Raw genomic sequence first — 10,231 nt, 5'->3', positions numbered from 1 at the left:
CAGAAGAACCTCTTCGGGGGCCAGGTACATATGGTGCTGAAATGGGATTATTCGTTGAACCTGACTCACCACAGTTTAACGTAAACTCTGATGATGATGAGGATGATGTTCCTATAAATATAACACCAGGCAAACTTCCTGCACATACGTATGGGGTTGATTATGATGCAATGTACGAGCCTGAATTTCTGGATCTCTCTAATGTTGGTAACTATGGACTTCAGTCATCAGTCAATGACGATGATTTATATATTGGAATGGAGTTCACATCGAAAGAGAAAGCAATGATGGCAATAAAGAGTTACAATATTCGTAACTCATATCACTCCCAAGTTGATCGATCTACCACGGAGAACTATGTCTGATACTGTGTCCAACGTGACAACGGATGTAAGTGGATGGTCCGTGTATCAAAGAGGAAGAGGAAGAACAACTTATGAGAACTAACCAGATACAACGATCCTCATACATGTTGTGCAAGTGGTATAAACCAAAATCATCCCAACTTGGACTCCAACATTATTTGCCAAGCAATCATGCCCATTGTGAAGTAAAGCTCTCATATAGTTGTTGCAGTGTTGATTTCTGCTATACAGTCACAAAATGGGTACACCATCTCCTATAAAAAAACTTGGTTGGCAAAACAGAATGTCATTGTCAAACTTCATGGCGAATGGGATTCCTCTTCCAACGAGCTGCCCAGTTGGTTTTATGTTATACAAAGACTTAATCCCAAGACAATTGTTGAGTTTGAAACTCAACATCATTACGTGAATGATCGAGTAGTTTGCGATTGCTGCCAATTCTACTGTGTCTTTTGGACTTACCCTCAGTGTATTAATGTAGTGTAAGTACTGTAAATCAGTTGTCCAAATTGATGATACTTTCTTGTATGGGAAATACAAGCAAGTTTTATTATTGGTTGTGGTCCAAGATGGTAACCGCAATATTCTTCATGTTGCGTTTACCCTCGTTCAAGGAGAAGACACTGAGTCTTGAGCTTTTTTCCTTAAAAAATTACGTTTACATGTTGTCATAAGAGAACGCGTATGCATTATTTCAGACCAAGGAGTCATGATAAAAACAACAATAGACTCTTTGGGTCCAATGTGGAAACCTCCACATGTTCAACATTGCTATTGTGTCCGTCATATTGCTGCACACTATTATGGAAAATACAAGAAGAATGATTAACGTCAGTTAGTCGTGCGCATGAGTATGTTACTTTTTCAATTTTTTAATCATTTTCGTATTACTTATTTATTCTTCATATTAACTATTACATATTTCTAATTACTTAGGTTACGAACTCTTACCTCAAAGGTTTGAGTCTATGCTACAAGAATTGTTTGGCAAAAATAAGAAGGGGTGCGATTACATTATAGACATCAGCAAAGAAATGTAGACAAATGCTTACGTCGGGGGTATCGCTATGGTCATATGACAACCAACTTAGCTGAAGCAATCAATTCAACCATAAAGGAGATGCATCATTTACCAGTCACAGCGTTGGTCAAAACGACTTATTTTCGTTTGGGTCAACTATTTGTAAAGCTCGGTGGACAAGCTCTTACTTGGATGCAGAACGACCATATTTACCACCCAAGACTAGTAGCTGATTTACAGAAAAAAAGTGGCTGCATCAAATGGAATGTTGGTTACAAATTTTTCTCACACCCGTGAATTATTTCGTGTAACCGAAATATCACGTCATCTTCAAGGGATTGAAGCTAACTCTTTCAGAGTTAATCTGCAAGAGAGGTGATGTGATTGTGGTTTTTTTCAAGCACTCAAATATACATGCTCTCATGTCATTGCAGCTTGCTCACATTCTCATTTGGAATACAAAAATTATGTTGATCCCGTATGCCAACTTTCACAAGTATTCAAGGTATATGAATTTGAGTTTCCGCCCATAGGTAACGAAAGAGACCCAAATGATATTCAAACTTGGCTTACAATTGTACTAGATTCGTTACTATTGAGGGACTCAGATCGTCCAAAATCCACTAAAATACATTGTGATATGGATATTCGAGAGAAGTCAACAGAACAAAAAAGATGTGGGCATTGCAGAAACATCGGGCACAATAGAAAAAAATGTTCAGCTCTGTTATCATCACATAACCGTTAACCCTTATGTAATTGCATTTTCTATTTCAATGAATGTTTTTGTTTCTAATATTTAAATATAATTGCATTTTCTATAATTTCCCAATGTATGTACACCTAAATAAATTATATTTTTTTAAAATTAGTATTTAAAAATTATTTTATGATATTTGGTTAATATTATATAAATTATTTTTTATTGGTAATTTTTTAAAATGATTAATTATAATTATTGAATATAATAATTAATATTATTTATTATAAAAAATTATTATTAATTTTAAAATATTATAATAATTCCACCTTCTAATTAGAGAAAAATATTAAATTAAACAAATTAAAAGTAAGAAAAAAAACTTTATGTATACGATGACACATATCATGTTCTGATTGGAGGATTAAATTAAATTAAAATGAAAACTAAATTGATAAAATATGTAAGTATTGAAGATTAAATGTGTAATTATACTAATTTTATTAACTGATGCATCAATATTTTTCGTTAAATATTGACAACAGATAACTTAATTGACAACATTTAAATAATTAAGTAATTTAATTGATAAAATTAAAAGATCGATAATCAAAATAGAAAAAATAATAGATAAATAACCATACGTGTAATATTATAATTTCATACAATTTTCCTAGAACTATAATACGATCAAAGTTGGTTTTCATCTATTGTTCCATTGTCCGAGAGTCGGACATCATATAGTTCTATCCGATTAATGTCGTGTGGAATGGGAGAATGCCAAAGTCCCAGAAACATATAACACTTTAACCTAAATTCACTCCACCTTTAATACACATTTAAAAAATACCTTCGATAATTCTTAAATCATAACCGAAACACTTTACATAATAAATTATTAATTTATAATAACAATAAACATTAAATCTTTATTAAAAAACTAGCGTGGCATCCGACCCAGCTGAAACCTCGTGAAAGTGCGTCCCCAGGGATGCGCCTTACCTGCGTGGCATCCCAGTCAGCTAAAACCCAGGTAAAGCGCGTCCCCAGGGATGCGCCTTTGTGTCACCTCAACCGAAAGAGTGTTATTTCGAGAAATATTGATCAAACGGTGTTAGTTTAAGCATATTAGGCTCAAACGGTGTTAGTTAGGTCAAATTGCCGTAATATGATAGTAAAGAGATATCAAGTGTGACAATGTTAAATCAATGAATAAATTAAATGAAATGTTTAATTGAATGATTGTTATGTTTGGAATTGTGGCATACAAGAAATATCTTTTTAAGATTAGAACATATATGTTAATAATAAAAATATTTTGTACGGAGTGGACAGAAATAAAATTTTATAACATCTTCAGTAAAATAAATAACTAACATAAATAAATTCGGATTTTAGAATGTGCATGTGTCCATCCTGAAACCCATCTACACATGCCATTGATTTGAAATTGATAAAATTAATTTATAATTCTTTGATGTGATATCTCTGACTCGATTTGTAATCGATTCCAATAAAAATATTACAACTTAAACTTTTTTTCTATAATTGATCCGGATAGGAGATGTTACAACTTAAGCTTCTCTTCTAAAGATAAGTTTAGAATTATCATTAGAAATGTTTTAAAATATATTATGAAGCATACTTTTAAACATGTTTATTTTAGACATTACCTTATAAAATGAAAAATAAATTAATTTTAAATGATACGTGAATTTATACAAGACTGATATATGGAACGTTAATAGCAAGTAAATTTTTTTGTAAAATTTATTTTAAATATAATTTATATTTCAGATATTAAAATTACCACTCCCTTCCTCGTTATCATTAATAAAATATTCAACTTATATTATAATAAAAATATTAAAAATTATGATAACTCATAGCTAAAAGTCAATCATTATTATATAAGAAATTTAAATTTTATACTCTTTAAGTGATTAATATAAATTATTTGTAAAACATAATTGGAACATAAATATAATTTACTAATTAATGAGGAGAAGGTGAATTTATAATTTGAAATCGCTTTTAAATTGTGGAGAAGTCTAATTTTTTTATTTAATTTTAAAAAAAAAAGTTAGTTTAGATTAAAAATTTATTTATTTAATATTGCATCGAACGTAGCCATCAAAATTTGTTAAGCAACTTAGAGATAAAACAGTTTGGAACAACCGACAGCTAACTAAGATAATCCGATTTCATTGTCTTAGGCTTCATTAACAAGTATTAATGGTTGGAGATTGAAGGCAACCCAGCAACCATGCCCACAATAACCCTACTTCACCATTTTCAGCAATATAATAATGATTTTTCAATCCCTACTCATCCCTGACGAGTTATTTATTGTTTGAAAAATTAGATTTTCCGTTGGGGGAATTGTTCTCTGGCTTGGACCTCACTCTAAAGTGATTCACCGTCAGCTTTTCGGACCAGAAATGGAAGTTGCTGTCTAAAAGCTAACACTGGGTTCTCTTGAAACTTGGTCACCTAATCAACAAACTTGTCAGTCCTTCTCCAACTATATAAACTGACTGATTCCTTCCTTTTTCTCACCATCAAAACAAGTTTGATTCCCTTCTTTGACTGATTTTCCTTTTCATTTCGTGAGGAAAAAAACATAAAACATACAATGAAGTCTCATCTTACATCATCGGATATTTTCAGGGTTTTGGTCCTAGCATTGTCTGCTGTCTGGTTATTGTCTGATTTGGCACTTGCAAAACATGCAGGCATTACCAGGCACTACAAGTTTGATGTAAGTTTTAGTTACCCTTTTTTTTTTCTGGTTTTTAACTATGCTTGTCGTTTTGGCTAACATTTTTAAACCATGTTTTTCAGATTAAGATGCAAAGTGTGACGAGGTTGTGCCAAACGAAGAGCATTGTGACAGTCAATGGCCAGTTTCCCGGGCCACGGATAATAGCACGGGAAGGCGATCGCCTTTTGATCAAGGTGGTTAACCATGTTCAATACAATGTCACACTTCACTGGTATAGAATTTGACTTCCTGATCCTACTGATTCCTCTCCTTTTATTCAATGGTTAGAATTTTAGTTGAAGTTGATAGATGTTGCCTTTCCGTTTAATGAAAACTAGGCATGGAATCCGGCAGATTCGGAGTGGATGGGCCGATGGACCTGCCTATGTCACACAGTGTCCGATTCAGACAGGGCAGTCCTATGTGTACAACTTCACCATTACTGGCCAAAGAGGGACCTTATTTTGGCATGCTCACATCTCTTGGCTAAGGGCTACTCTTTATGGACCTATTGTCATTCTCCCCAAACGACATGCCTCTTATCCCTTTCCCCAGCCCTACAAGGAAGTTCCCATCGTTTTCGGTACTGGATACAACTACTAATATAAGCGCTAATGGTGGTGGATTAACTTTTTTTTTTTGCAACCCGAATTTACTTTTTTTGAGTGTTGCCTCAAATTGCAGGTGAATGGTGGAAAGCTGATACCGAAACGATTATCAACCAGGCAATGGCAACTGGAGGAGCACCGAATATCTCGGATGCCTTCACCCTTAACGGTCTCCCGGGGCCTTCTTACAATTGCTCAGCAAAAGGTACCTCATCATCTTACAATTACAGCATTGTAAATCTCTATTGGAAAGGTCCAATTCAAGGACATACTAAAATCAGGTTAACTAAACATATGCAGAAACATTCAAGCTCAAGGTGAAGGCCGGTAAAACCTATCTTCTTCGTCTTGTCAACGCTGCACTCAATGATGAGCTCTTCTTCAGAATAGCGAACCATACACTCACTGTCGTGGAAGCTGATGCAGTGTATGTAAAACCCTTCAAAACCAATACCGTACTTATCACGCCGGGGCAGACCACTAATGTCCTTCTTAGGGCCAAATCCAAGACCCCAAGTGCCAAGTTTGCTATGTCAGCTAGGCCTTATGCGACTGGCCCTGCCACTTTTGACAATACCACCACGATAGGAATTCTAGAATATGAGAAATCTGTTTTAGCCTCAAAAGTTAATAACAAGAAGCTGCCGCTTCTAAAAGCAAAACTTCCACAGTACAATGATTCCACCTATGCTATGAAATTCAACCGGAAAATCCGCAGTCTCGCCACTGCTAAATTCCCTGCAAAAGTCCCAAAAGTAGTTGATCGACGGTTCTTCTTCACCGTCGGGTTAGGGATACTCCCTTGCGCGAAAACCCAAACGTGCCAAGGTCCCAACAACACTAGGCCTGCAGCTGCAGTTAACAATGTTTCATTTGTGCAACCAAATATTGCTCTTCTCCAAGCTCACTTCTTTAATAAATCAAAGGGAGTTTACACTACCAACTTCCCAACCAACCCGCCTTTCAAGTTTAACTACACCGGCACACCGCCGAAGAACATCGCGCTGAGCACTGGCACCAAAGTGGTGGCGCTACCTTTCAACACTAGAGTGGAGTTAGTGTTGCAGGATACTAGCATCCTTGGAGCAGAAAGCCACCCTCTACATCTTCATGGATTCAATTTCTTTGTTTTGGCTCAAGGTGTTGGGAATTTTGACCCCAAAAATGATCCAGCCAAGTTCAATCTCATCGACCCTGCAGAGAGGAACACGGTCGGAGTGCCATCCGGTGGGTGGGTTGCGATTCGGTTCCTTGCAGACAACCCAGGTGAGCAACATCATGACATAAATATAACTGTATATTTTCACTTACGAAATCATATACTTTTACATTCTTTTGATTGACTTTGAATAAATGGTGCATGCATAGGCGTTTGGTTTATGCACTGCCATTTAGAAGTACACACAAGTTGGGGATTGAAAATGGCTTGGGTGGTCAACGACGGAAAAGGCCGCAAACAGAAGCTACCACCTCCGCCCGCTGATCTTCCTAAGTGTTGAGTCACGACCGTCAACGTCTTTTCAATTTTCCTGGTTTTCATTATATTCTTTTATTCCCTATTACTGTAATTGTTGGGACAACCAATTCTCCATACCTTCAATGTTTTTGGGTTAATGCAACTTGCAATTATACAACGCCAGAACAAGAACTGGTGCAAATATAACAAGTATTGCTGTGTTAAAGAATCTACATCACAAAAATTTCAGCAGAAAGCGAACACCAAAAGGGAATCAAAATATAATAGAAAACGATAATAACCATAGCAAACAGAATAAAATAATAAAAATAAATTAGTTTGGTTCTACATTAGAGATTAGAAGGAAATAGGCTTTCTCTATTTCCTTATTCAGCCCTAATTATATAGTTATATGATATGCATATAATGCTATAAACATAATTAAAGTATCACATAAATTAGAGTTTCTCTCTTTTTTTTTTCTAATCTAAGTTTTTCTCAATATTTTTGTTTTGTTTTCTTCATTTTCTCAATATTCTCAATGGAAGATTTCATTTTTTTTCTATATTATTAGGTTTAATATTTTTATTTTGTGTATAAGTTTTTTTTATTATTGTCTCTATTTTTTAATACAGTGTAACTTTAATTTATTATAAATGAAGAAGCAACTTAGGAAATTGAAGAAGCATAAATACAAATGAGGAGTATATATTCATATTATCTCTTAAATAGTTTGTATCTTACTTTTGTTGTTATACTATTCTCTGTCACATTTTTATTTTAATGTTTGTAAAGAATTTTTAATATAATAATAGATTATTTTTATATTAATTAAATGAGAGTTAAGGCAATGATTTTTTGTGTGTGGGTTATTCATGAAAATAATATTCCGATTAAAAATAATTACATTTTCGATGATTGTTCATATATATATAAAGGTGTGTTTTTTATTTCGAATGTTTTCAAAGATTTTTAATATAATATTAAATAGTTAAGGGAATTTCGATCTTTCTTTCAAATTAAAAGGATGTTATTTTTTTTTTGAACCAATGAATCGTCAACTATTATTGATAATTAATAAAAGTATCAACAAAAGTTCAAACCAGGAAGACATAGTACTTTACAGCTCATCCCTAGAGTAAATGCGAAAAAATAGTGTATGAAAGAAGCTGAAACGAAAACACCAAAGAAAACATAACCTACCGACCATTCTTCTTCTCTACACAACTCCAGAAGAAAACTTGAAATGCTCAGTGCAGAAAATATTGTAAAAAGAAAAGCATAGAACCTTCAATGCTGGAAACCGACTAAGGTGGGTCGATACACCGCGAGTCTGCTGCTACTTGTGCTTCAAGTTGCCGTGGAACTGTCTCCACCCATAATCGATCTTCTTCGAGTAAGTCTTCCATCGTTTCCAGCTGATGCGCTGCTATGTTGCTTGACCTTAGAGAGAACCGGAATCGACATGCATGCAAGTTCTGTGCAAGTCGTTTCCCTTCATAAATCAAAGCACTAATTTCATATGCATCTTCCTCATCTGAAAACAGTTTAGTGATTGCCGCCCTTGAATCTCCCTCAACTATTATGCTACTAAATCCCAGATCGAGAGCCAGATCCATCGAATGGATAGCCGCCGTAGCCTCTGCCGCAAACGCCGAGGTAATTCTCTGTATTACTCTCATGCACGATCCCATTACCTGACCTTCTTTATGCCGGATGATTGCCCCTGACTATCCACTCTCCTTCTTTAGCTTAAAACTAGCATCGAATTTCACTTTTACCGAAGAGGGTGGAGGAGGACTCCAACATTTACCACCATTTGAAGAGAGCGGGAGAAGTCTCCTGTTTGCATCCTCAAATTCTTGACAATGAGCCTGAATCAAGGTAATTAACTCCATAGCACTTGTATTTTTACCTTCATGATACTTTATATTACGTGCATACCAAGAAGACCAAATACAAACCAATATTGAAGGGCCACAATTAGCATGATTGTTTATCAGTAACCAAGGCGTAAATTCTAATTGAGCTACATGGGTTGGCCATCTAAAACCCAACCCCTCCCAAACTGTCGAGGCCAAAACACAATCCCTAGCCACATGAACATTCGATTCAACCAAACCATGCAATTGGGACAAAAAGGGTCGTGATACTCACGCTTACAGAACATATTTTGCTTAGAGGGAATGAAATTGTTTATAAACTTCCACACTTGAATCTTGATTTTGCTTTAGCATCTACAATCCCACTTTTTAAAAAAATTGAGGGTATTTGAACATCCCTATTCCCCATATCTACAATATGTAACCTTTCCTAACACTGTAAAACCCCGACTTCTCACCTCACCAAACTCGACAATCAGCTTGAGGAATTTTAGAAATTGGAATTACAATAATCTTTTGACGATCCTCCTCATTAAAGATAGAGGATATCAACTATTCCTTCCATCGCATTGTTTCTTCTTCGATTAAATCAACTACTGTAACTATTGTATCATCGCGATGAGAGGTAATTAGATATGGTGTCTTCCCGGGAGCCAAAAATTATTCCATACAAAAATCAACATCCCCGATCCCACTTTCCAATAGATTCCTTTTTCAAATAATCTTCTAGCACTTCATATGCTCCTTCATATATAAGATGGATTAGAACCTAAGCGTGCATTCATAAAACCTCCGCCTGGAAAGTGTTTTGCTTGCAACATTTGATTGACTAACGATGACGGGTTCATAATTACTCTTCAACCCTGCTTCGCCAAAAGCGCTATGTTGAACTTAGCCATGTCTCGAAACCTCATTCCTCCTCCTTTTAGACTGCTCAATTACTCCAAAGTACACCCGTGAAACCCACGTTTTTCTCCTAACCTCTGCCACCAAAACGTCGCCATTATACTTTTGAGCTTAGAACAGAGAGTCTTAGGCAGTAAACCAGGACATGACAAAAAGAGGAATAGCCTGAAGGACTGCCTTAATGAATACTTCTTTCCCACCCTGTGACAAGGTCTGAATACTTTTTAGTTCGGGTTTTAAACTTATCTTTCATATACATAAAGGCTCGTCACTTGTTCCTACCCACTAAGGATGAGAGACCCAAATACTTCTCAGGATTGGTCGAACGTCCTACCTCCAAGATTCGTCTCACATCACTCCTGTTCTCATCCGATACATTAGAGCTGAAAAACAATCCGAACTTATTAAAACTGATAAGCTAACTAGAATTATCGCCATAGACTCCCCAATATCTCCTTTAAAGTGCCAGCAGACGAAGCTAAACCCTCTCCAAAAATTAAATTGTCATCCGCGAAGAGCAAATGATAA

At 35.4% G+C, this 10,231-nt stretch overlaps 1 protein-coding gene across 2 annotated transcripts; it reads left to right on the top strand.

Annotated features, from left to right (window-relative positions):
- Nucleotides 1–4,706: 4,706 nt before the first annotated feature.
- Nucleotides 4,707–8,477, top strand: LOC120124065 (laccase-4-like). 2 transcript variants are annotated; one of them, XM_039142823.1, is made up of 7 exons: nucleotides 4,707–4,847; nucleotides 4,931–5,082; nucleotides 5,189–5,433; nucleotides 5,535–5,663; nucleotides 5,759–6,724; nucleotides 6,827–6,966; nucleotides 8,467–8,477. In XM_039142823.1, exons 1-6 carry the CDS (start codon nucleotides 4,722–4,724, stop codon nucleotides 6,955–6,957), a joined length of 1,749 nt encoding a protein of 582 aa, XP_038998754.1. In that variant the 5' UTR covers nucleotides 4,707–4,721; the 3' UTR covers nucleotides 6,958–6,966; nucleotides 8,467–8,477. The 2 variants fall into 2 exon arrangements, with proteins under 2 accessions (XP_038998754.1, XP_038998753.1); XM_039142822.1 differs by lacking the exon at nucleotides 8,467–8,477 and having other exon boundaries at nucleotides 6,827–6,981.
- Nucleotides 8,478–10,231: the final 1,754 nt, after the last annotated feature.

Source organism: Hibiscus syriacus, unplaced genomic scaffold, assembly GCF_006381635.1.
Source record: "Hibiscus syriacus cultivar Baekdansim isolate YM2019G1 unplaced genomic scaffold, ASM638163v2 tig00110410_pilon, whole genome shotgun sequence".
Lineage (NCBI taxonomy): Eukaryota > Viridiplantae > Streptophyta > Magnoliopsida > Malvales > Malvaceae > Hibiscus > Hibiscus syriacus.
Note: the sequence above shows the minus strand (reverse complement) of the source record. Positions and strands in the feature narration are given on the sequence as shown.